The sequence below is a fragment of the Pseudopipra pipra genome, chromosome 2, assembly GCF_036250125.1.
Source record: "Pseudopipra pipra isolate bDixPip1 chromosome 2, bDixPip1.hap1, whole genome shotgun sequence".
Classification (NCBI taxonomy): domain Eukaryota; kingdom Metazoa; phylum Chordata; class Aves; order Passeriformes; family Pipridae; genus Pseudopipra; species Pseudopipra pipra.
The window spans coordinates 91,832,658-91,859,472 of record NC_087550.1 but is presented as its reverse complement, the minus strand read 5'-3'; the positions used below and the strand labels follow the sequence as shown (position 1 = coordinate 91,859,472).

The 26,815-nt window shown below is 40.1% G+C and overlaps 1 protein-coding gene across 2 annotated transcripts in view; it reads left to right on the top strand.

Annotated features, from left to right (window-relative positions):
- The window catches only part of EDAR (ectodysplasin A receptor), a 72,124-nt gene extending 45,616 nt beyond the window's left edge, over positions 1-26,508 (top strand). The window contains exons 3-12 of one of the 2 annotated variants that reach the window (XM_064646410.1): positions 516-638; positions 1,721-1,902; positions 6,846-6,931; positions 17,566-17,652; positions 18,803-18,931; positions 19,020-19,094; positions 19,395-19,467; positions 20,178-20,337; positions 23,213-23,273; positions 24,627-26,508. In XM_064646410.1, coding sequence (XP_064502480.1) covers positions 516-638; positions 1,721-1,902; positions 6,846-6,931; positions 17,566-17,652; positions 18,803-18,931; positions 19,020-19,094; positions 19,395-19,467; positions 20,178-20,337; positions 23,213-23,273; positions 24,627-24,946 — 1,296 coding nt within the window. In that variant the 3' untranslated portion in view covers positions 24,947-26,508. The remainder of the gene's footprint in view (positions 1-515; positions 639-1,720; positions 1,903-6,845; positions 6,932-17,565; positions 17,653-18,802; positions 18,932-19,019; positions 19,095-19,394; positions 19,468-20,177; positions 20,338-23,212; positions 23,274-24,626) is intronic. The other variant, XM_064646411.1, reaches the window with a different exon arrangement.
- The last annotated feature ends 307 nt before the right edge of the window (positions 26,509-26,815 follow it).

Below are 26,815 nucleotides of genomic sequence, written 5' to 3'. Positions count from 1 at the left end.
TGCTAGAGAGGAGGGGGAAAGAGGAGGACTCAGGATGGAGCAGAGACAGAAGGCGATGGAAGCACTGATTAGCCTGTGCGTCACATGAAGCACAGCCCTATCATGGTTGAGGCCCAAGGCAATGCATTATCTTGGGTTGATATAGTTGTCCATTGCAGTCACTTTTATGAAGGCTCATTAGAGCTGGGAAGCATGAGGGTGCAAACAGACATTTCCTCGTGCAGGAGAGCATGAGAGTTAATAGGTAGGAACCACAGCTTTCAGTATTTTAATGAGTGGCTGTGCCAACAAGCATGAACATCAGCGCTCTGAGAAGCTCTTAGAAGGACCAGGTTGAAAAATGCATCTTCTTCCATTCCACGTAGTATTACCACTTCTGCTTCTGAGCTTTAGGGGTGTTTCACACTGCAATGCTGGCCCTGCTGTCTGCTGAGCAGCTGGGCAAGGGAGGGGGTGAGGCATGGATAAGGAAAGCCGTGGAAGTGACAGTGCTCTGGGATGCTCTCTGATGACAGGTCTCCCTGGTGTACTCTGCCAGTGCTGAATACTCCAACTGCGGCGAGAATGAATACTACAACCAGACCACTGGCATGTGCCATGACTGCCCCAAGTGCGAGCCGGGTGAAGAACCTTACATGGTAATTTCAGCTTCCTCTGCTGGTGGGGGACATATCAAGCACCAAATGTGAAAAACAAGTGCTTTGCTACCTGGTGGTAATATATGGATAGGAAAGAAAATGGGGAAGGACAGGGTTGCTTGAGCAGGAGCGCTCACACGTGCAAGTGTGAAGTGGGAGAAAGGCATCATGCATGCATGCCACTAATCCACATCTCAGGAGCAACCTGTTAAAAGTGATACTGTAAAAGTTGAAAGGTAAAAGTTCCACACAGAGTCTCTGCCAGTCTGTTCTCTTCTCAACAGTTGTTTAAAATCTGATGCTGCTGTTCTGGCATGGTGTGATAAATCGGTTAGTCTGGCGTGCTTGCTGGCCCCCCACACCAACAATTTAGTTTTGCTCTCCCACTGAGATATTTTGGCACTAGAGGAACTTGGATGTTTCTGCAACATTTTAAATTATGGTTCCTAAGTAACCATTTGATTTACAACAGATAATTGTTGCTCATTAAAAAAAATAAATTATTGAAATCCTGTTTGGTTTAAATGGGATAAACATCCTAGTGCAAACATTTCACACAGTTGGTAGTCCTGAACAAGGACTTTTGAATAATAACCAGTTGGGTTTAGTTTTATTTAATCTAAACATACTGTTCAGCTGAGACATGTGAGTTCAGAGGTTACAAAATCCCATCCAAACATTGCCTTTTGTGATGTTCCCTCTGGGCTCCCCTAGCATGAAAGCTGCTGATAGCCCTGCTGCAGCTGTGTTTCTCCTGTAGTAGTCTCCTCTACTCTTCCATTTTCAGTTCGCTTTCTAAGTAGCAGCTGAAAGTCACTTCCACGATTTGCTGGACTATGATAGAAGTAGCTATGGGGGGCCACTTACAAGGAGTATGATGCTCCAGTTCTCCCTTTCCAGCACGCAGCATGCTGCATCCTTATAGCCCTGCATGGCCTTTTTAGGACAGACATTAATGGGCCAAACAGCAGACTTCTCTCCCTTTGTGCTGCAAAGCCAATGACCAGGCTCTGAACATTCTCTTTTGCTAGAAGTTGGTGTGCAGCACAAGACTGCTTTTCAGTGACTTTGTGTTGTTGCAGACATGTGGATATGGCACCAAAGACGAGGACTATGGCTGCATCCCCTGCCCTTCAGAGAAGTTTTCCAGAGGAGGTTACCAGATATGCAGACGGCACAAAGACTGTGAGGGTTTTTTTCGAGCCACAGTCATGACACCTGGTGATCAGGAGAATGATGCAGAATGTGGTCCTTGTCTCCCAGGGTAAGGACTTTTCCACAGACCTTTGCTCTACCCAAGGCACTGGAAAATAATTCCTTGATGTCAAAGTCTCTGACAGCCTTTCTTCATGTCCTAGCTGACTGTAGGGGAAATTATGGTGAATTATGCTTTTTTGTCTCTGCTAAACCAATACATTTAAATGTTTCAAAAGCATTGATGAGTTTAATAAATCATAGAATCATAGAATTGTTAAGGTTGGAAGGGACCCTAAAGAAGATGTTGTTAATCTTACTGAAACCTCACTGAAGAAGCAGTTGTTTGGACCAACTAGAAAACTTTTTTCTCTTGGAAAAGGGAAAGTGGAAAGGGAACAAGCATATGTGTGCAGTGCCATTTTAAATGCTCTAAGAAATCCAGCTCGGACTCCATCTGTAGCTTCAGAGGGCCATCTGCTAAGTCCTACATCCTGCATCCTACAAATGAACTGCATGAAAATGCCTTGGATACCCTGTAGGGTCTATGGAGGCACTGTGGCATGTTTGGGAGCATAAAATATCTCTTCTCCAGATGTGAGCAGCTGGCACATTTGTCAGTAGTTGACAGCATTAGCTAACATATCTGTTAGGTGAGATTTACCAAGGCATTTTAGTCTCTTAGGGTCCTTTCTAGCCAACAGAAAGGGTCTAAGGAGCTGCTAATGTGTGGGGGGGTTGCTGTTGTTCAGAGTCAAAACAAGTTTCAGGGCTGGCTGAAGGGGCTTAAAATAAATAATGTTTTCTAAGTCCATCTTTGTAATGGTCTCTTATGCTCAGTATAATAATATAATGATAGTAATAGTGAGAAAGATATTGCTACATTGGATATGTTAGCAGTATATTATCGTCTGTATTACATTTGAAAATCTGCAAACCAAAGCATACCTATGCACCCTCAACATTTTTTTTGTAGGGTGAGTAAATACTCTAAAACACAACATCACCTTACATACCTTTTCAGTTTCTGCCACTGTGCCACTTTGGTTTAAAGAGTAATTCTGTTGACTTTTGGCTTTTGTGCAGTTTGCAGATACTGTATAACCTACACTGCTTATAGCACAGAGAACCCTGTTAAAGAGGCCCTGCAGGCTTCCAGGTTTATTATATCAGTGAGTCTGTGTGAAATTTTCACAGTTTACAAATAAAATGAAGGACTTGTCTAGCTGCCAGCCAAACAGACTGATGATGTGATTTGAAAAGAGCTCCCTCTTGACTTCCCCTCATACATTATAAAGAGCAAGAAACTTAAATAGTGGCCACAGTTGCTATTTTGCAATTTTTGTCAGGACTGATGAGGTCACCCAGGTGGGAGTAGGGTGCTGGCTGAAAATAATCAGCTTGCACAGCTGGTGCTTGGGGAGAACTCTCAAAACATCGTGTTTGCACAGGTGTAGCCTGTAGCAGAAACTGGCCTGCCGGAATTTGGCTGTGTGCCACTCCTGTGCAACTCTCAGGTCCCGGGATTGTTTGGCAAAACCAGCAGTTAAGAAGAAACACCCTCTTAGTCCAAGCTTGAATAGATGGAACTCTCAAAATAAACTAAACATGGGCTAAAACCAGCTCTGAAGCTGCCCTGACTCCTCGTGCTACTTAGAGTCCTCAGAGTTTGCTCCTTTGCGAGGGTGGGGGAAATGCAGACCCCCTGTGTCAGAGCAGAGAGCTGGTGAGTAGCTCATGCTGATCTCATTATTGCCCCCGGTGTCACAGGGACAGCCAGGCACTAGGGTGAGTGGCAGCTGTCAGAGTGCTCCCTTTCCTAGGCAGTAAACCTAAAAGAGCCCCTCAGTCAATATAAGGGGAAAAAATAAGATTTCCATTTTCAGAGGACTGCTTCCATAACATGCTGCTGATCTTCCCGAAGTAACAGCTCACATCTCCATTTAGGGACATCTCATCCCTTTGCTATTTTTCACCAGCTCAGTAAAGCAGTGCGAGGAAAAGATGAACATATGGCACATTCTGAGCGGAAGTTTTCAGACAAAAAACCACTGAACTCGCAGCCTTTTCCAGTGGCTACAAGTGTTGTCCTTTATACTTCATCTTAAAATAAGCGCTGGAAAATTATATATTTTCCTTCTGGTTTTTTTTCACTCTTATTATCAATTTTAGGGAAGAAAGAGACCTTTGGTACAAGAGAAGGGGTCATCCACTGCCTCTCTGTCTTCCCTCCAATATAAAATAAAAATAGCACTGTCACACATACAAGAAGGATGGAAGACTGTGGCCAGGAAAGATTTTAAAGGCTTAGCTCTGAAGCTGTGATCCTCAAAATCAAAGTCCAGTTGCCAGTGAACTCTAGAGGTACCTAGACTGAACCTCCTGGGACACTGCAGGCTTTGTTCTCTGCTCCTGCCCAGAAGCTCTTCCATCATGCCAAATAGGACAGGTCAAGAATGTGGAAATTAGGTGTGAGTCAGACTGTTTCCCTCAGTGGGGTGATCCATTAGGTGTTCCTGGAGAGTAATTGAGATCACAGCTAACTACAAGCAGCCACAGTGGGTCAGAGCAAGGGTCCCTCTAGCCTGGTCATATGTCTTCTTTCAGTAGTGGCCATTAGTGGAAACACATAGAGGAGTAAGAACAGGCCAAGTATATAAGATACATATCCCTTATGCTGCCCCAGCACCTATTTTCATCTTGAATTAAGTCCCCAGTCTCCTCACAATGTAGAATTGCAATGGGATAATTTTCTTTTTAAATGTAGTCGGAAATGCCTCTCCTACTGAGGCTTCCCCTTTTCATGTGTTCCATAGATCCAGCAAATCCACATTCAGTTCTCTTCTCTGAGACATTTTAAGAGAAGCAGTGAACTCTCATTTGTTTTCTGGATGAAAAGGTTTAGCTGGTGAATTTTTAATAAAATAAAGACCCCCCCACACACACACCCCTACCCCATTCTGAATAAGGCAGCAGGTGCCTCCACCCATGTGCTCACCAACTTCTTGCTGTCTTTCTGCAGACTGTCCCCTGCAGAGAATGGCACTACCCTGCCCCCCTCCACCTCCTGCCCCAGTCCCAGGTGCCCTGGTCCGTGCAGGACAGCAGACCTAACCTGGGTCCAAGTCCCTGAGTGTGACATGGCACCACCAAGGTTAGCCCAAGATAAACCACCAAGGTGTTAAGCAGGAAAATAAGTCCATATTTCAGTCTAGCTTTTAATCTCAGATTTTGTCTGTAACACTTTCAAACCTGAGCCTGGCAGGTGCCAAGGAAAGAAAGAATGAGTCTCATGGTGGAAGACTAATACTGTGAAAATTCATTATTTCATTACTGGCCCACTTCTTCTCCATAGTTATTGACATAAAGGGATCAGATATTTCCAGCCTTCCCTTAAATATCTGGTGCATTGGAAAGTAACCTGAAACACGAGTCTGTTGCCAGTGCTTCATGGGGATGAATCACTAATGTTTGCAGCTGCAAAGTTTCCTATTCAAATGGGTCAACAGTTGCCTGCCATGATCATCCTCTTCGGTTTTCTTTGTATGTGCTCCACCATTCTGCGTTGTGTCGAAAGCCAAGAATTATTCCACCGGCTTGATTTAATTAACTGTCAGAAGGATTGTTTGTCTTTCCTAAACCACCACAGTTATTAGACTATGGATCCTAACTGTCCTGTATTTTTCTTCATATATTTATACGTATCTTTGGCCTTCCACTCTTTTGTTTTGTGGTTTGGCAATCTTTCCCTGCTTATTCATTAGCTGTTTTACAACCTGATATTACATAGGCCCCCAGAAGAGAAGAAAGATGAAGTTTTGCTCCTGAGAGAAGGGTAGAGTGGCAGATGGGGCACAAGAGACATTTGTAGGGAGGAGTGAGGGTGCATCTTTTAACACCAATAAGAAATGAACCATCTGCAGTTCACCGGCTCTCTGAGGTTCCTCCTCTGAGTCCCTGTGTCCCCCTTGCATCTCTGTGTACTCCATTTCCTGGTGCTATATCCCTTATTTGTAGGCTGGACCGTTAATTAGTACACCAACTGATTTTGATGAAGTTTCAGCAATGATTTCCTAACAATACATACATTTCCAGAAAAAAAACCAAAACAAAACTATACTGCACGTGCATAGACAGGTACATAAGAGCAGGAAACAGATTCCCCATTGTATAAAGTGTTTGTAATGTTGAGCACCTGTCTACACAGAATGGATTATGAATTTATTCATCTCTTCATTAAGATCTGTAGTGATTTACAAGTGATTTGTAAAGACATATCCATAACATCAACTGTGTGATGTTACATCAATATATGTATGATTTTGATGTAATTTACTCATTAAGGTGCATTGGTTATGCATTGCATAACCAATTACCTTATTCCAACATTAACTTTATTATCAGCCCAGAAGCTCAAATCATGAAGTTCAAATTCCTTCACACTGTAATTCCACTATCAAGGACTAACTTATAAACAATACAGCAAGGAGGTAAAAAATCCCAAACCAAACCTACAAAAGCTAATCTGCTTTGCCTTGTAAGAGTGGTGTTTTCCTGTATTTTTTGTTATGATTTGGCTCAGGTTTGGTTCTAACATTATGGAGATTATTCATATGGTGTTTGTGAATAAAATCAGCCAACCATATCCAACTGGTGGTCTTGCTTGAAAGATTACTGCTTCAAAAAATAGCATTCCCGTATTTTGAAAAATCTCTTTTCAGGGCATGCTGTAAATTGCAGCTTGAATTCAGCAGGGAGAATAATGTTGTTTTGGGCAGTGTTACCACTTCTTGTCATGTCTCGATGTTTGATTAATTACCTTTTAGGAGGAAAGGAAGAATTGTCTCTATTCGGACAACTAAAAAAAAAAAAAGAAGAATCTTTGTATCACATTGCTTATAAAAGTTTTTTTTTTTAATGATTTTATCTCTGTATAATTGGTTGCTGCTGAACCATGCTCAGTTGTAGCATATTAATTTACACTGTTTTGCCTCATCTTGCCCTTCATTGCAGTTACTACATGCTGGAAAACAGACCTCGCAACATCTACGGGATGGTTTGCTACTCGTGCTTGTTGGCACCTCCTAACACCAAGGAATGTAAGTGTTCTGCCATTTCTGTGCATTTCATTTGGTTTTGACTTTAAATCATCTGGTTTTGACTTACAGTCATCTGCAAGCTCAACGTGAAGTCTTTCAGTGATGATTATTATGTTCAAACAATAAGCCCAGCTCCAGTAAAGCAATTTCTTCTTCCAACTAGCCTTGCCAACAAAGGGAGGGAATGCTGATCATTTGAGGAGAGATCAGAAACTTTGATTTAAGACCTGCTGTTGTTCATTTGTGCTCCAGTTTTCGTCTGTTAAGACATCCCATGCAGGACTTACTAGGCTTACTTAACCAGTAGGTACAGGAAATCCTATATCTGTGTATTTTTTTTATTGAGTTTCAGTTCACCTGAGAAGAAAACATGGGACAATTTGTAGATCAAGTAAAAAGTGCATCTCACCTTTTTGTATCCTTTGGCTTCAAAGTGATTCAAGGGTTGATATTGCTGTGCGGTGGTCAGCACTGATAAGAGTTAATTCTGTAGATTTCATTGACAAAGAACCTGTAGTTTGCTAATTGAAAAAAATCATGTGTGTATGTGTGTGTGACACCCTAGAGGTACCTGTTCCTTTGCATGCCATGTGCATGTGTAATGGCTTATCCATCCTTATGCCAGGAGGAGGAGGGACAGCCCCGCACCAGCACTGTAATGCAGAGGCAACCCCCCAGAAAACCACTTTCTCCTTTAGGGGGCAAGGAAAGTGAGAAAAAGAAAAAAAAAAAAAAGGTTCTTTCTGAATGACTACATTACTTCCACACCCCCTCAGAGAATCTGGAGAAGATCAGGAGAAAAAGCTTTAAAAAAGATCAAACCAAAAACCCAAACAAACAAAAAACCAGACAAAGCTGAGCAGTTCCCTCGAGAAACCTAATGCATCTAAACCCAAAATCCTGTCCATGTTCTGTTCTTTTAGAAGTCCTTGTCATGAAAAGTAATTGTAATATTTTGCCTGCTTGATTTGAAAGGAGGAGTTGACATGAAAGTCCCTGAGCATTTATTTTTGTGTACATAAATAGCAATTATTTTGTTCAGATGCTGCTGAACTGTGTATCATTGGTGATCTGCTGGTCGCTTCAAAGGACGATAGGTCATGAACAGCTACCACCTTTCCTAAAGTGCAAGAGCTTGGAGGAGCCAGGGCATAATCACCACCTCACAGAGCTCCTGGTGAGTGGTAGCAGTCTAGAAGGAGGTATCTCCCCGAGCTCTCTGCATGCAAAGTGGTGGGTCTGTTGTACAGCTGCTCACCCCACTTGGCTGCAGTAACCCAACCTGTCCTGAGGCAGCGGGAGTGGGTGAGGGCAGGGTGAGTGTGATTTTGATGCGATAACATCTGTATTAGGAGGTGAGGTAGGGGTGCCAGGGAGGACCCAGATGTGAGATATGGGAAGAAGGTGGAGAGGTAAGTGAAAACACAAGGGTAGGAGTGTCGTGATTTAACTCCAGCTGACAGTCCAGCCTCACACAGCCATTCACTCCACCCATTGGCTAGGGAAGAGAATCGGAAGAGTAAAAGTGAGAAAACTAATGGGTTGAGACAAAAACAGTCTAATAGGTAAAGCAAAAGCCATGCACATCAGCAATGCAGTACAAGGAATTCATTCCCCACTTCCCACAGGCAGGCAAGTATCCTTTTCCCCAGGAAAGCAGGGCTACATCACACATAATGGTGAGTTGGGAACACAAACGCCATCACTTTTTGAATGTGCCACCCTTCCTCCTTCTTCCCCCAGCTTTATATGCTGAGCATGACACATATGGTGTGGGATGTCCCTCAGGTCAGTTGGGATCAACTGTCCTGGCTCCTTGTGTACACCCAGCCCACTCACTGGTGGGATGGGGTAAGAGGCAGAAAAGGTGCTGTGGAAGCGCTGCTGAGCCATGATGAAAGCATCCCTGAATTATCAACACCTTTTTGGTCACAAATCCAAACCACAGCCCCATACTAGCTACTATTAAGAAAATTATCTGTATCCCAGCCAAACCCAGCACAGGGAGTCTTGGTAGGAGGTGAGGGTATATGGTAAGAGGAAGCAGATGCACGTGGCTACCCCATTGGTGGGAACAGAACCCTGCCTGCTGCTAGCCCATAGCTGGAAATTACTCTCTTCCTGAGCTCTGATGGTCTCTCTCAAACACATTCTGAAATGGGGTTTTACTAGTATTAGACATGTTGTAACTTAATGATTTGGCAAGGAAGTACCTGAAGATTTATGGCTATTACTCAATTAAAAAAAAAAAATCTTTGTCTTTTATAGGATATCTGACAGATACGATATGTGATGTGCTTCTGTAAGGAAAGATGAATGGCACAACTGATTAACCACATGCAATTTTTAGCTTGACAAACACAGAATAAATATATATTATCTTTGGGAGGAATTTAGGCAAGTGCATAAACTGAGAAATTGACTGGGTATCGAGGTAGAAGAAAACATTAGGAATAGAAAGACTAAAAATTTCCATTTTAATCAACTCCATGAAACCAACCATTTGATTACAAGTGTTAAAAAAGCAGGAAAGCATCTTAAAATCCAAATCCCTCAAATCACTAAACTCAGGTAATTTGGCTTATGATGTCTAAACCTCTGGACCCCATTTGGAATGGCAGCTTCCCAATTCATAGCCATTAATTTGTACTCCAGATGGAAAATCAGCCTTGCTGCAGGAACCTCTTGAACAGCTCACTTTTTGCTGTGGCAAGCAGTGTAAAATCTGGTATTAGTAGATGGTCTTTTTCACACATTTCACTATCATCAGATTATAGCAGTCAGAGCAAAGAAGAGGTGACATGTCAGTAATGCACAACTGTGGAATTTTCTGAGTTTTGCAAATTCCAAACTCATGTTACGTGCGCTTTGAGCACATAACCTTAACACAAGCACATGGTTTCTGTCATATTCCTACCAGCTTTTTGGTAGGAATAGTTCCTTTGTGCAGAATGACCTCTGCTTGTTGGCTGGCTGTCATGATGGAGGAACCAGAATGAAAACTCAAAATGGCCCAGGAATCTTAAACCTCAAACTAAAGGGTTGCTTTTCCCCCAGAGATCTTATTCTTCAGACACTGCTGTGTACAGCACACCACTGGAGAAAGGTGACCCAGTGGGTCACAAGGAAATGAGAATGGCAAATTACTTAAAAATAGGAAGCTTAGGGTGACAAGCTCTGGCTTTGCAGTTCTAGACAGAAAAATGAGGGCAGATAAATCCTGTTTCAGGCCTTCATTAGTGTTGGAGAACAGTGGTGAAAACATTCCTTGCTGGGGAAGTGCCTGGTCTGCGTGTTACAGAGGGCCAGCTCTGGGGGGTGCATACCCTTGCATGGAAACTTCCTCAGAGAATTTGCCTGGTGAAACATTTTATCTGGCAAAAAAAGTATTTGGGTTTGATCAAGGGGTAAAAAAATGTCTTTTAACTCCAAGAGTGTGCTGTGCAACTTTCATCTCATATACAGTCAGTAAAACTTGAAATGGCAGAGGAAACAAGGTGAACACTCCATGCCCCAGCATCTGGAAATATTAGTGAAAAAATGACTGGGAATGAGAAAGAAATTCCTTGATGGACCTGTGTCACCTTTTTTTTTTTTTTTTTTTGAGACATAAATAGCACAAAATAGCATGGAAAGGAGGGGAAGGAAAGGGAGATACTTCTCAGAGGTGAGAGGTTTAATTGAGGTACTGGATTGAAGGATGGGAGCAACAGTCCTGCAGCCTGGGAGGAATAACAGGCTTCAACAGCAGCTTGTGGGCACTGGGCACATATAGGGAAGAGGCTGTGCATATATAAGCATAAGGATGTGTGTTGTGGAGCAGGAAAACTTTCTCTTACTGGGGAAAAGGTAAACGTCACCATAAAGACTGCAGTTTTTCCTATCTTGTGCACTGTGAAACACCTGTAAGATTTCTGGCCTCTCAGCATACAGTTCCCTCAAGTCTCCTGTGTAGGAACCTCCATGCTAAGCACAGAGGAGCACAATGCCAAAATGTCAAAGGTGTGAGACCTTCAGCTGTGCGTGAAGCAGATCATGAGCCATCAGTCCCCCTTGCTGACACTAAATTGGGATATGATACCTTTGTGATAAATAAAAGCACTGCAAGAGGCAGGGGAGGCTGCTTTCCCATGCAAATCAAAGAATTAAGGTAATGAGCACCAAACCACTCTAAGATGTGGCTTCCCACAGTTAATGGTGCTGAATTTTCTGTCAGCACCTCTGGAATTGGAGTCACTTCAGGCCGCTGACTATGTAGGGTGTTTTTGGTTTGATTTTTTTTTCTTTTATCCAGTGTAAAAGCATATGTAAAAGACAGAAGGTTTAGCCATACATGAAGTTTCTCTGGCAGAGAGGTAGTTACTGCTGGAAGAGATCTTGTCTTTTAGCAGCAGAAACTCTCAATGAGTTTGTGTATATTAACTCCCTCTTTCTCTTCAAACTTTAATATCTGCCACTTCAGTTCAAAAAATGCTGAAGGAAAACAAAATCAAACCCTGTTACAAAAACTTTAAGAACATTTTTTTTGAAGTTGGATTTACACAATTACATCAAATATACCAATTTTTTTGCATTTACAGATCTAAGGAACTTCAGCAATTGATTAAGGGTTTTTTTTTTATCTACTGCATATATTCATAAGTGTGTATGGGCATAAAATACTCTATGTTGGTTTATTTCACCGTTTTTGCTGGTTTCATATATGAAAACAGATACAATTACGAACCTGTGTAAGTTTTTAAGTCTCACACCTACCAATGATGACTTGGGAAAATTAAAAAAAAGGAAGAAGAAAAAAAGAAAAACAGTAGAGGAAAACATATGTGGTCAAGTTATTTTTTAATTACCAGAGAGCAAATGACATCTAGAAACAAAAAAGGTAATTTTTATTCTTGAATCATTAGAACTTCAAAAAGAACTAAACAATTGATGGCTTTATGTGATGAACTGTAGTCAGGGAAGCACATCCATACCTGTGTACTGAAGACTGAGAACTCAGCCTCCTTAGTCGAAGTGCTTAAAACAAACAAGCCTAATGCCAAAACCACTTGTGTTAGTGAAAATAATTCTGTCAGAGATTTTTATTTTAACTCTCCATTCTTTGTAATATCACTATTTTCCTTTCCTTGCCAGTTTTGTTTTTTGTAATATGATCAACATCAGGACTTTTTTGTGTCAAATTATACGTACAAATGAATAGGCTTGTTAGCCGGAGCTAACAAACTTGTCTTTCTCTCTTTTGTTTTTTTTTTTTGACTTGTTTGGTCTCTGAACACCCCTTTCCTCTTCACATGTGTAATGTGAAAGGAATGTTAAAGGCTGTGCTTCATTATTCACTAATGGTATGGCCTGATTCTCCTCCCTTTATGGTTTGTCCGTATGAGGGAAGGATCACCTTGTGACAAAATCAGCCAGCCTCAGCTTCAAGTGGAGGGATCAGAGAAGAAAATACAAAATTTGCTGTCCTCAGCTGCTGGGAAAGCTGGGCTGGGGTATCACTCAGGAGAGTATCTGGTCCTGGTGGTTACTCCAATGACTGTGATGTTTTCACTGGTGCTGGAGCTGCAGCTCCCACGGTGAGCATCACCTGCCCATGAGACATTGCAGGTCTCTGCAGCATTGCTCTGACTGGGCTCAGGAGCTGCTAAACCTGCAGAACTGCAGCTTTCTACCACCCATACAGATGGGCTGGCCACCAGGACAACAGAGAAATGGAAGCTTGGTTCCTGGTGATGCTGTGAAGCATTCCTTCTGATGCTGTGAAGTCGTGATAGTAAGGTTTAAAGAGCAGTTATCCCCTTCATGTTGCACAGAGAAATAGGTGATAGTACGGAATCGCTGAACATAGGCTTAGTTCATGTAGTGTGTGCCTGTGACCTTCCAGTGCTGTGCAATGATTACAGCTCCTGGTGAATCCAGATCATCAGACTAAGACCACATGGCCTATAATTGCCACTGCTTCTCTGCCCTGGCAAAATAAAAGGAGAGAGAAATAAAACAGTGAAAGACATTACAGAGAGCACAACAGCATAAAATATTTCCTTTTATGTGTTCTGGTTGCTTACAGTGAGATTGACCATATTGAAAATAAAAGTCTGGGGGAACTTTCTTATCACCTTTTTTAGAAGTTTAAATCTCAGGAATTAATTTACTTCATGCTCTTCCTAGTGTAATAATTATCTACACTAAATGAAGAATCTACCTGTGGCTCCAGAAAATAGTAGAGTCACTTATTTTATAGTATTCTGTATGTACCCTGCAAAGACAGTAAAATAAAGAGCAGTCATTGCCCAGGATATGCTCTGTTATTGGTGATTTGCAGTATTTTCAGGATTGGTTTATATTTGGTTACCGAAGTCATAATGTAAGCACCTCAGAAACAGCTTGGCTTAGACAGGTGCTTTAGCTTCCATGACTTTCCAAGTGCACAGGCATGCCATCTGAAGTGCTGTTTCCTTAAGTTTGAAAACAAACCTTTCATGTAAGTACCTGAATACAGATTTACATTAATTTGAAAATTCTGACCTCTGCTTTCTACATATCTAGGTCTTTAGTTATGACTACACTTAGTTAAAATCCAGTTTTCATCTACTTTGTAAAACATAAACTTTCCATCTTTATTGAATTTCAATTCAGTATAATTTATTTTTCATCTCATATTTAAGGCTGCTAATTATTTATTTGCATGTGTGCTTTATCTTACTTCATGTCCATAAAACAGTCTCGATGATGGCACTCACAGGTCGGCTGTGCCATTCATAACTGCACCATGGCTGTGAGAAGAGGGATGCATGGGGAGAAAGCAAGAAATAGATACATATATAGATACAGATTTTTTAAATGTTTATTTGAAGATCACTGTGATAGTTCATTTTGTACACACTTCGGGGATTTTTATAATATGTTATTAGGTATTAAATAAACTAAAAAAAAAAAAAAGCTGTTGCTAACTATGAGCAGCAGTCCTTTGCATGGAGCAGTAAGCTGATACCTACAGCAACTTAGGTCAGGAGCACATATGGTCTCCTAATGCACCAGATTTTTTTCACTCACAAACACTTGCAAGGGGGCATGTTGGTAAGACCTCCTTTCCCTGTGCCCTCCTCTTCGTCTCACAAATCTGGTAGTTTTGTTTGTCACTTCTCATTGTAAGTCTGTCTCAAGGTACAAGAACAACTCTAATAGTCTGTTACATAAAGCAGAAAGGTTCATTGAAACAACGACAAAAAATTATTTTATTGCCCAGCATTTGTTACCTATAAGGACAAAAGGCCCCTGCATAGCAATTTAAATTAAATATCTTTTGAGTTAAACCCCTAAATTCAAATGTGAATACAGATTCAATTGTTCTTTTAAACAATAAGTATGGAGGGTTTTTTAATTGAAACTGTATTTAGACTCCAAGAAAGTTACAACTAAATCAGAATTTTTTGAATAAAAACATTTATAATGCAAAAGTTGACCAACCATCAATGATAAACTTCTTTCCTAATGTCTTCTTCATATTCCTACAGTATTACTTATAGGTGTCCAGGAATATAAACCAATCTTTTGCACAGGTATATTACAGCCATTGGTCTTCTTTTTTTTCTAAATAGAGTTATTTCCATATGTTGTGCTGTAGCACTTTAGGATGTGTCTGTCTGAGCTGTATCTAAGTCTTTATAGATTATGTTTCATCCGTATTGGAACCAGAATTAATAATGCGATTGGGATGCAAAACTGGATGTGCACAGAAACAACTGACATTGCAGTTGTGGCGTGGTGCTGGACTGGAAAAAAGCAGCTGCTATGAGTTCTTTTTGCTTACACAAAAGTGATATAAACCAAAATTCCACAGAAGCTGGCATTTTTGGTTCCTCTTGCAATGCAGGTGTGCAAATTGGCACTTTATTCTAAGCCACATCTAAAGAGAAATCTTGGCTCATAATGGATATGCCAAAATTTGACAATAGGCCTAAAATATGCATAATGACTAACTCCCACCTAGGCATATGTAAAAGGCCATCACATTCTAGCACCAGCCTTGATTTTGCCAGGACAGGCACTACAGAACAAACGAGGTGGCTCTGTTCCCATGCAAAGAGAATTCTGCACGTAGGCTCAGGAGCTGAAGGTGCTCACTCCTGTGCACAGGCGAGGCTTGTGTGTATGTGTGCATGTGTGTGCCTGGTATGGACAACATGTGGGGTAGAGCTGAGTGAAGTGTGACGATGATGGTGAATGAAGAATGGATGACTTTCCTCCTTGCCATTCCTGTTCTGTGTGCTACTGTGTGACTTCCCATCTTGAAAGGCTCTACTTCCTTTCACAGATGGATGGAAAGCACAAGGTTAACAATACCAAGTGACTAAAAGATTGATTAGGCAGAAATACTTCAGTGACTACATACTTCAAGTGAAGGAAAAAGAGGCAAGTTTGATGAAATGCCCTCATGGGGGAGATGAGCTGGAGTTTGTTGGCTAAACTGCAGGCAGACAGCGCAGCTTGCCTGTGTTCACCAAGAGACAGCATAAGAGGAGCTATTGTTGACTTGTTGCAGCTTGCAAGGACCACGCAGAATCACAATTGGCTGTAATTGGATTTGCCAGGGGGGATGCAAGAACAGGCGTAGGCCTGGTAGCTGTGGACATGAAGGAAAGTATCAGGCTACAGCACCAGCTATTTACTAAATTTCCTCTGTTGTCCAGCCATGATGAGTAAACACAGAGGTCACAACCAGGGATGATTCACTTCAGTTTTGTGAAGAATTGCTGAAAGTTTTACAAATTACCTGTCCTCAGTATCCACTACCTGCAGATGACATCTTCATTTACTGATCCCTAGATGGTGTACTGCTACATTGCAGTTCCTGGAGCTCCTAACTAATTCTTCTTAGAAGGAAGTCTGTCACAGAGAAAGGACCAGAGGGAAGACTTATGTAATCTGGCTGTCATTTGCATAATATGAAAAGCATCTGAATTAATAAAGTAGTATATTTAAAACTTTATGAAAACACTTATTCAGTTTGAAAAAATCCCAGTTATAATAAATTAATCCATTTCCTTCCAACAAATGATGTTTGAAAGAAGTTTTATCATTGTTAGAGAAAATTTCTTTTGAAGACATCTGCAACTCATACTTTGTGGCCACTTTAAGTGTACATTTCTCATTCACTACATGCAGCCATGTTTTATGTTGAGTAATACTTTTTTTTTCTTTTTTAAAAAGCCGTTTCTCTTAATTTGAAGAATGTGTATATTGCTTCGTTCTTAACCATGGAACATTTCTCAGACCATTCCAGAGCACTTAATTTCCTGTCAAGTTTACCTGGTGGATTTGGTTTCTTCAAATATTTACTTGGTCAAAAGAATGGCACAGTGAGCTCTCATCTACTCTAGTTCCCAAATTAGCTTGTGAAGCCATGTGCTGTGCACATCTTACCAGACGACTGGGACAAGTTTTTGCCTTTAAGTCTGCTGAATATAATTATCACTGGACTTTTTTCCATAGACAGCTAATATAAAGCAGGAGGGATTTCATACCCCTTCCAAGACAGAAAATGTTTTTCAGTGTCTGTTGACAGCATCTGTTTGCATTAACTGCTTAGCAGTGGCATTAAAGTTTATTTGAGAATTAAGAGAATGTTTATCCCCAACCCTAATATTGGTGTTCTGATTTGGAATACTATGCCACCGCCATTCTATGTGACTTATTCCAAATAATATGCAGTATGGTCTGATATTGTCAAAATATGTTAATTTGTGACTTGGTTTAATGCTTTGAAAACTTGGCTTATGACACCAACTGAAAAATTAACTTTTAACCTTAATTGTAGAATTTAGACATGAAAACCCCAATTGGACAACCTCACCCATCTGCCAGTATAAAGTATTCTTATAAATTCTTCACTTTACTGTTTTAGTGGATTTTCCCTCTCCTCAGAATATATATTTGGACTGACAGTGACAATCACAAGAAACATACTGCCCGGTTACATTACAGGAAATTTTAATACTTCCTTTTGTGACAGTACATCTCCATGGAACAGAAAAGCATTTAACACTGCTAATTGTCACCTTTGCTTGTTTTTTCTGTGGAGTCACAAGGGTTTGTATATTACCACAGCTTCACAATGATGCTGCTAATGACGGATGCTTGTGAGAAGCGCTAGTCTGATGAATCTACATGAGCTGACTCTGAGCTGAGTCTCAGAGTCTGCAGTTGCAAATAATGGAGCAGGGGGTTGTAAATGGTTTGAATCATCAGCTGGATCTGGAAAACTTTCTGATACCCAGGACAGATCTATAACATGGGAATCTATTTATAATGGTCGGCCCTGCCTGCGTCTGGAGATGCTTCGGTGTCTTCTCAGTTCATAGCTGTTCAGGATCTTTGATTTCTTCCACTCCCTCTAGACACTATGCAAAAATGTAGTCAAATGTAGTCAAAAAAGTCAATTGGCAACTTTCAGCATGCCAGTAATGCATATTGATATTAGTGACATTTCAAAAAATGACCAGTTCATGGGTTCTTTGCTAATAAATGGGGAATGCAACCAAGCGAATGAAAAGCTCCTTTTACTTCAGCCAACATATTCCTTTGACTGGACAAAGTAACCATGGAAGTTTATGGCATTTCTGTTTATATTGCAGGTGCAGGGGCTAACTCTGGCATTTCAGCCATTTTTCCAAGTACCTCTGGCACAAGCACTTTCTCACCTTACCAGCATGCTCACAAAGGTAGGAATGCATTCACAAAGTTAATTCAGGATCTGTTTGTTTTGAAAAGGGCATCAACAAAGTGCAACCAAATATCTGAAAATATTTATTGTGGTTTTCATTGCCACTATTTCTGGACTTCTAAAACTGCTGTTAGAAATAATTCAGAATTCACTTTTATTTCTTGGTTAATCAAAACTGCTGCTTTAGTTAGCTGAACATTAAATGGATTTGAATTGTACTCAGTAATGCCAGCAGTGAATTTAGCTCATTATTTGTAGCTATACAGAAATGGCACTCTGCCTCATCAAAAGCTTAGCTTAGAAGGGTGACAAGAATTCAGTGCACAAATATGGTCAGTCTCTTATTGAGCTAACATGAACAGTTCTCCAGCATGATTGTTAGGTTTTTAAAATATGCGAACCTGAAAAGACACAAGAAAGATGCAGTTAATGAGGCACTGACAATGCTGATCTTATTGGTATTGTCTGAAAACCTGGTTGTGAAGATCATGTTTTCAGAAAATTGAAGTTTTCATGCATTTTAGCATATCTGTAATTTTCTGCATCCTTTTGTGGCTTTTCGATTCTAGTCTTTCACATCCAAGTGCCATTTCTGAATTCCTTTTCACATAGCTTATTTTAAATTCACCTTCTAGCTGTGCTGTGTTTAAAGTATCTGTTAGAAAAACATCAGTTCCTGTACATGTGTATTGTGTTCTCCTTTTAACTGCAGAGCTTTTGAGGCAGCCACACTTATCAACAGTTGTTTTAGCTCTTATTCCCTTTGCATATTTACCTTATTTTTTTGTCTTTTCAATCCTGATTCCCAGAATAGTGTTAGAAAAGCTGCTACTCTTGCTTACGTATAGCTTTTATGTTATTAGCAGATAATACAATTTCATACACGTTGTATCTGATGGATCATGCCATCAAATATTTTAATGAATATTGCTAGCTGGCTAGTGCATAAATAAAAAAGTATTGAAAAACTGTTAATTGGTTTGCTTTTGAGATGCAACACTAAGTTTTTCAATTCTTAATAAGTAACCAAGACTCAGATCAACTAAACGAGTATGCAAAATATGTGTGAGAGCAGACTGCAAACTATTAACTACTCTCTGATCCTAAGAGTTGCTCCTTTAAGAAAGTATTCTTTTAATTTATTCCAGCAGATCTTTCAGGACAAGGACATCTGGCTACAGCTCTTATAATTGCCATGTCTACCATCTTCATAATGGCTATTGCCATTGTCCTCATCATCATGTTTTACATTGTGAAAACAAAACCTTCTGCTCAAGGTAATTGTTCAGCAGGTGAAATTTCAGCTGCAAATGCTGGTTTTGGATAACTTCTGAGAGTAATTAGTGTTTTATTTTTATATTCTAGCCTGTTGCAAGAGCCACTCAGTAAAAAATGTTGAAGCTCAGGCTAACACACAAGAAGAGAAGAAAGAAGTGCAAGGTATACATTTTTTTAGTTGTGCTTTTTCTATCCAAGACAACATTGGGCTTAAATACTCTTAAATACTCTTAATTACAATTTCTCCTTTGAATTGTATAAAACCCACATCAGTTTACTAAAGAATTGTCTATAATAGTTTTTTCGTACTACCAGAATGTCAATTAATCCTCTGATAGCACTTAAAAAGTAGCAGAGAGATTTATGTTTGCAGTAAGGTTGCCAGCAGAACCAGCTCCTGACACAAAGCACTGGTTTGGGAACTCCTTGCCTATTTAAATTTCTCTAATTATTTATCTACAGATAATGTTGTGATATTCTCTGAGAAAGAAGAGTTTGAAAAACTTACAGCAACTCCAGCTAAGGCTGTCAAAAGGTGGGTAAAAGATAAACATACTGCCAGTTTAATTGAAGTGGGGGAGGGACATGGTCACCATCCATCCTGGTACAGTGGAACACATAAAGAACAAACTTGATGGGTAGGTTGCTGCAGCAGGGAAAAGACCAGGTGCCTTAGCAGGCTTCTCCAGTTTTTCGGACAATGGCAGACGTCACCAGAGAGAAACCTGCGCCCTCCTCACTCCCTCTGTGACCAACTCATTAGCTCTTGGGTCTCCATCTCAACTTTTGAGAGGTTCATTTCTGGGATCTGAGTGCAGCTCTCACTCACATGGCCTTAGTAAGGTTCCCCTTCCCTTCTAGGCAGGAAAAGTAAAAACAGTTGTAACAGGCCTTTTCTGTGGCATCGTCTGGAGGGCACAGTGTGGTGGTTTTCCTCACCTTGTCTCTGCCTGGCAGCCAAACCTGCCCGGGTAACACGATTATGGTGAGCTAAACACTGTCCTCAGTTGGAAAATCTCTCTATAAAAGGATTATTGCAAGCTATGTGTGACTGTGTTACTTGGTGGGCACTGTACATACACCCTGGGTTGGTGAATGCCATTACTTTAACAGGATTTCAGAGGAAAGGCATTTTAAAAAATGGAAGACACTTTTATTCAATTAACTCTCAGATAGCAAAAAGGAGATGGCCAGAGTCAATCCATGACAGGCTTTGCTAAGATAACCATATCCTTCATTTTACAGTGAAAACGATGCATCTTCTGAGAATGAACGACTTTTAAGCCGTAGTATGGATAGTGATGAAGAAGCTGCAGTTGACAAGCAAGGGACCCCAGAGAGATGCTTATTATCTTTAGTGCATTTGGCCAGAGATAAATCTTCTACAAGCAATAAATCAACTGGGGTAAGGCTATTTTGAGATTTAAAAATTGAGAGCATTTTTCTATATTTTTTTGAAGGGAAAAAATATACAAACTATCACCCTCCCCAAATGCATTGTAGTGTAGATCAGACTTATTTACAAGAGCTTCTCCAGACAAAATGTTTATAGAATCATCTTTGCACAGTGACATATATGTACATATATATTGTTCAGGTATGAAACCCAAATTTCCAACCAGAGTAATAACTTCACTTCTCTGTGTATTAAATGCTATAGTCTAAAGAAAGAAACAACAAAACCAGCAACCCCGTGTTATGGCTAATGCTAATAAAACTATCCCAAATGCTACATTTACTGTGAAAGATCCCAGACAATAAAATAAGGTAGCAGCATGGCTGGATTCAGCTGACAGTGTAGCATCTGAGTACCTTGACCCAGCTGCATTGGTATTTCCACAGCACAGACTTCTCAATAATATCCGGTGTTGTGCTTGGTTTTCATGCGTAATTTTGAAAAACACACAAATGTTTTGAAGGTCATTGCTCTGAAGGACACTGTAAACCACTGTTTGTTTTCCTGTGGAAGGTCTTTGCTTCTTCCTGCTTAGTGTGTTACTGCTCAGGGCTTTTTATCTCACTTGGAGTATTTTAAGGCATAGTTAAGGCCACACCTCACCCACACAACTTTTCTGTTTGTGTTAACATGAAACTGTCCTTAAAAAGAAAGTGTGTGCTCAGATATCTTTTTGGTACTTCAAAAATTGGCAATACCTAGTACAAAATCGCATAATTAATATCAAACATCCAATATCATTTAGGAATAAAGAAGTTTGAAAATGCTTCTTTTCATGTTTGCATGTTTTAAATTGTTGGGATGGTTCAGCTCAAAATTTCTAAACCAGCTCGCTTTTCAGCTTAGTCCAGACACAAAGTCTCAACACAAGCGAAATGGTTTTGCAGTTGTAAACTGTTATGACCATCTGAAAATAACTTCCTACTCCAATGCTCACATTTTAAAATTCAGGTTTCTGAGGTCTCTAAAAATATCCAACTTCATGATACTGCCATAAGCGCTGGCTTGAAATAAGACAACACACCTTGGGTAGGCATGAAATCGGAACATTTAATAAGAAGCATCTTAACTTCTAAAGACTATATATATTAGACACATTCTCCAGAGTCATTTAGGTAGATATCTCATAAGCACACCTGAAGCATGAACTACTTCTTCCAAACCTTCTGGAAGAAACATACTTCTCACAGACTGAAGACTGCTGACAAGGCTGAAGACAGACTTTTCAATGAAAGTGCAGATTGCGTCAAGATCCTCCACTCCATACCTAAGATGTCACAATTAAGCCACTTGCCATAAGTTAGAAAAGCAGTAATTTGCTTCAGGCTGGAGATTAAGTAACATGAGTAGCACAGGAAAGAGTGTTCAGTAGCCATTGGACATGGATAAAAATAGTCTTGCTGTTAACCAAGTCTGCTTCTTCCTAGTTAAAACAAAATCCATTTGCGAATAGCTACCACACAGAGGATCATCAGGCTAAATGTCACCTGTTTACTTTCAGCATAAGGTTTACAAATCCTCTGTCTTCTGGCTCTGGTAAAAAGAGCATCCTGCACAATTCTTCATGGGCATGGAATTACTTAACCTCCCTCTTTACCCTAAAGGGGAGAATGAAAAAAAGGATCCAATAGTTTTCCTAGAAGGAGTTCTAATAAATCCTATTAAAAGAAAAATTCCTCTTTACAAGGTTCTAAAACAGCTAATCCAAGCCTACAATAGCAACATGACCTATTAAGCACATGTAAATTAAACTAAGAATATGTGACCAACAGTCAGTGTCTGGATTGCATTGCCCTGCAATACATGACAGGCTTCAGGTGGAGCAGCGGTATGGCCTCCATCTGCAAGTCTATTAATCCAAGTCATTGATGTGCCTTGCCCTTTACAGCCCAAATAAAATGAGGAAAATCTTTCCACAAAACTAAATACTGAAAGCAGAGTTTGTTTTTTTTTTCTAGCCTGGTTTGCACTGAAAAGTGACAAATTTGTGGAGATAATGCTAGAGTCCTGTCAAAAAGACAGCTTTTCAGAAATCTCAGTCCTAATGAGAGCTGGCACAGGGAAGAAAATTCCAGTACCTGCGAACTCATGACATTTTGACATTTGTTTTCACTCACATTGAATCCAAAGCCAAACTCTGACTTTTGCTAAATGAAACTATATAAAAATGTCCATTTTTGACTTTAAAAATGTCAGGTTTTCATTCTGAGATTCTTTCTTGTCAAAAATTACCAGAGCACCCTGGACCTCAGATTTTTCCTTTTCAAAGATTCACTGCTTTATTTTTTTTTAATCTATCTCTAAAATGTTTCAGATTTATGAAGACAATGTATAATCAAAGAAAATATAGTTAATTAGTAATTAACTAAGTAGTTCTACATCAAATGACAGAAAGGAAGATCTCCTCCTCTAGAGTCCTCTTAGATCACTGGAAGAAGGCAATTTCAGTCCGAATTTAGTTCTCTGCAGCCAGTCCTGACCTGGTTTACCTGGACATCCCTACATTAATTGTCTGCATGCATGATACTGGATTTGTCCTCATTCTCAGGAGTTTGCTTTGGTCTGAAAGCAAAATAAAATAGACAAATACTTGAAGCAGAAAGGCAATTGCTCTCAAAAAAGACTAGAAGTTGGAAAGATCTCTGGCAGTAGTAAGTGAAATCAGAAGTACATTTACGCTTCATGGAATAATGGTTGTGTCATTTTTTTTGAGTCTTCAAAAGGGACCCTTGAGGATAACCCCTAGCACCATGAAATGAACATGTCTGCTAGCTGTTTACTCTTATGACTGAAAAATTAATGAAATCAAACTTTTCTCATTTAGATTCAAAGTCGAAGGAAAAAGATACTCGATGTGTATGCTAACGTATGCGACGTTGCAGAAGGTGAGTGCACAGAACTTGCACCTATATTAACAGCATGAAATTAGATCACAAGTGTTTGCTATAAGAAAGGCCTCTGCTTTTCTACAGAAATGGTCCCAATCCAGAAAAGACACCGTAGCCAGATTTGTACTTGCCAGGATGCCCTGACCCCAGAGCTATCTAGACCCTGGTCTTGCGCTGGAGGATGTCACAACTTGTCTCCAGTCATGTGCACAGGGTTCCTTCCTATGGAGAGCAGGAAGAGTTGTGTTGGGCTGTGTTGGGACACACACGCAGACCAAGTTGTGAAGAAGCCCTTTTGCATTCCCCATCTAAAGGAAACATGTTTGATTTATTTATTTAGTTCTTTGGATAACAGATAGAAAATAGTTCCAAATATGGAAGTGTGATTTGGAGAGGGTCAGGACTGAGGGTTAGACACTCTGCTTCTTTAAACGGTGTCCCACCTCTCACAACAAAAAGTGGAGTTTCCAAGTTTTAAGTGTTTTAACCATGTTTAGCACTTGACTGTCTGAACTGTTCTAGCAGAAGCAACATGAATTAAATTCCCTCTAGAACAGGAGACACGACTGCATTTACTTCCCACCACACACACACTTCATGTGCACATGTATGAGTATTCTGTGGTTCAGTGAGCTCTGTCTCCCACCAAATTACTGCTGTTGAGTAAGAAGCAGGAAAACTACAGAAGCAAAAAGCTGGTTTGGGAAAAATGCTGTAGGTGATTCTCTCCTCTGTTCTCTGACCATGAATACACAGAATATATGTCCATGAAAAAATAGCTTTTTCCCCACAGGATGAATGTTAAATCCTCTCTAGGGATTCAGTGACAGTAATGACAGTGGAGCACTTGCAGGGACTTTTATGCTTGCATTTGGTATCATTGCTTCACTTCACTTCTGGCTTTCCCACAAGGGCAACTTTCAATTACAGACATGTTTCAGCAGCTGCTGGTGACAGTCCTGGAGAAGGGTCAAAGCTGTCTCTCAGGCTCAAACACTGTGCCTGACGTGCAGAGGTGTATTAATGGGGCTGCTCACTAGGGATACAGTTACAATATACTGTTTCTAACAGCTAGTAAATTGTTGAAGGAAGAGGCAGAGTCATGGGAATTCACACAAGCCATCTAATACTTCTTTCCCAGGCAACTGTTTACCCTAATTATTGTACCCTACTGTCACTAGGAAGAATTAATTTGATAATATACAGTAATACCTTTGGAGCTAGACATACCTGTCATGGACTATCACTTAAAGATTTTAGCTGTATTCATTGCTAACAGTATAATCTCTAGTACTTAAATGTCAACACTCGTGCCCAGACCCACCTGACAGTACACACCTCCCTTTACAGGTCTGAGCCCTACAGAGCTGCCATTTGATTGCCTGGAGAAGACCAGCCGAATGCTCAGCTCGACCTACAACACAGAAAAAGCCATAGTGAAAACGTGGCGCCACCTTGCTGAGAGCTTTGGACTGAAGAGAGATGAGATAGGCGGTATGACAGACGGCATGCAGCTGTTTGACCGCATCAGCACGGCAGGTTACAGTATCCCAGAACTGCTAACCAAACTGGTACAAATTGAGCGGTTGGATGCTGTTGAATCCTTGTGTGCAGATATTCTGGAGTGGGCGCAAGCAATGCCAGCTCCTGAACCAGCAGGGACATCCTGACATGCCTGCCTGGGACCTGCACTTCTACATCACCCCAAAGAAGCACGATTTCGGCAAGCACACAAAGACTATGGAGAAAAGACCATTGATGTTTCTTCTACATAATTGCTCCTGATAGCCAATGGGAAGCTCTTCTCTTTGACTTCTAAAAAAAAGTGAAGTTGCACATTTATAAAAATAAGAGCAGAAATCTCCCAAGAACCTTGGTATGAAACATGTCAATAAACAAAATTATTTTATTAACCAGTTACTGATAACAAGTGGACACACAAACATCCATTTTGCGGTCTGTATTATGAGTATAAGGGCAAATAACCCTGCTGATACCCTTCCTGCCTGGCCTTCAAGAAAGGCATTGAATAGCTCTCTGAAAATATTCCTATCTCTTAGGACTTCATTCAATGGTGTAATGGTTTAATACAGTCAGAAGCAGTACCACAGCTACAGTGTCAATTCATACACGTGAGGCACGTACATTTCTATCTGCTCCAACCAATTTCATTTTCTACACTTACTATGGGTTTGTTGAATCTAGAAGTACGTCCTCAGATTTACTAACTATACTATATGAAAAAAGGGTCACCATAACTTACAGATTGAAGTGCTTCAAAACAATGTACATAATGCACGTTAATGCACTCTTGGTCCATACTGACATTTCAGAAATTATAAATTCAAACTGATGACTTGCTGAGGACAAGCTGATTAGGCAAGTGGACAGCAAAATTTGTCAGTCACTCCTTGTGAGTTGAGAACAAGTTCTTTTCTTCTTTGCTATTACAAAAATTAAACCAAAACCCCAAACAAACGAGAAAAAAATGCACCTTGCCCACTACCATGAAAAATGTACTTTTCAGGTAGTGACATCTACATATCAAATTATATTCCAAGAAGAGGAAGTTCAGACAACAGTGCACATGTGACAGTATGAGCATAAAGAGCAGATTTCTTTAGAGACACTTGAAGTGCAGAGGAAAAATGTTTTTTAAATGCTATACTCTTGTAAGCCTAGACCATAAGCACAGAATCTACCTGTGAAAACAAATTCATGTGGAAGGTAAGCATTATTGTGAGTTTGTGTATAACAAAAGTTCAGCTAACTTCTTCCTTTTAACTAAATCTCTGGTTTTCATGGCTAAAAATTCTCTAAAACTCATCCAGACCACAAGTCAATATCTGTTACCAAGCCTATTTGCCTAATTTATAGCTAAAATAGTGATGGCAGATTTCACTGAGTGCAATAACTAAATTAAGAGACCTGTCAATTCCAGAGCAATACTTCTTAAGTTCCAAAGTGCGTGACTGAACAAAATGCTATTAAAAATATTAACTATTACCCTGAATTTAACAACCAGTGTTCCATCACTTAGTAACTAGATCTTACCTATTATAGTATTATAATTGTGCAGAACGTTTAGTATCACCTTGTAACATCTATATTTAGCATCTTTTCAGCACTTGATTTGTATAGCAGAGGAAGTACATACAGCAACATAAAACCTATCCCTGCCATTATTATTCTTCCCCCCTTTCTTTCGCATCGCAAAACACTCTTCATTAATTTGCATATGCCAAATTTCGTGAGAATTTTGACTCTTAACAAAGCAGCAAGCTGCATTTATTTGAACATTTAACTAGTTGACTGATATTGAATTTAGGAGTGAAATTCTCGGCGTCTTGAAATTAATGACAAATTCATACAGACTTCAACAGGCTTCAATAAGATTTCTAGATTTGCTGACAACTCAGCAATCTTCAAGATTTTCAAGATCCTGAATCTGCAGTTTTTACTGTTGCTACTAGCATAAAAAAAAAAGGGGAAAGAAAAAAAAAACCCGTGAAGAACCTATTTTTCTTGTGCCAGTGTGT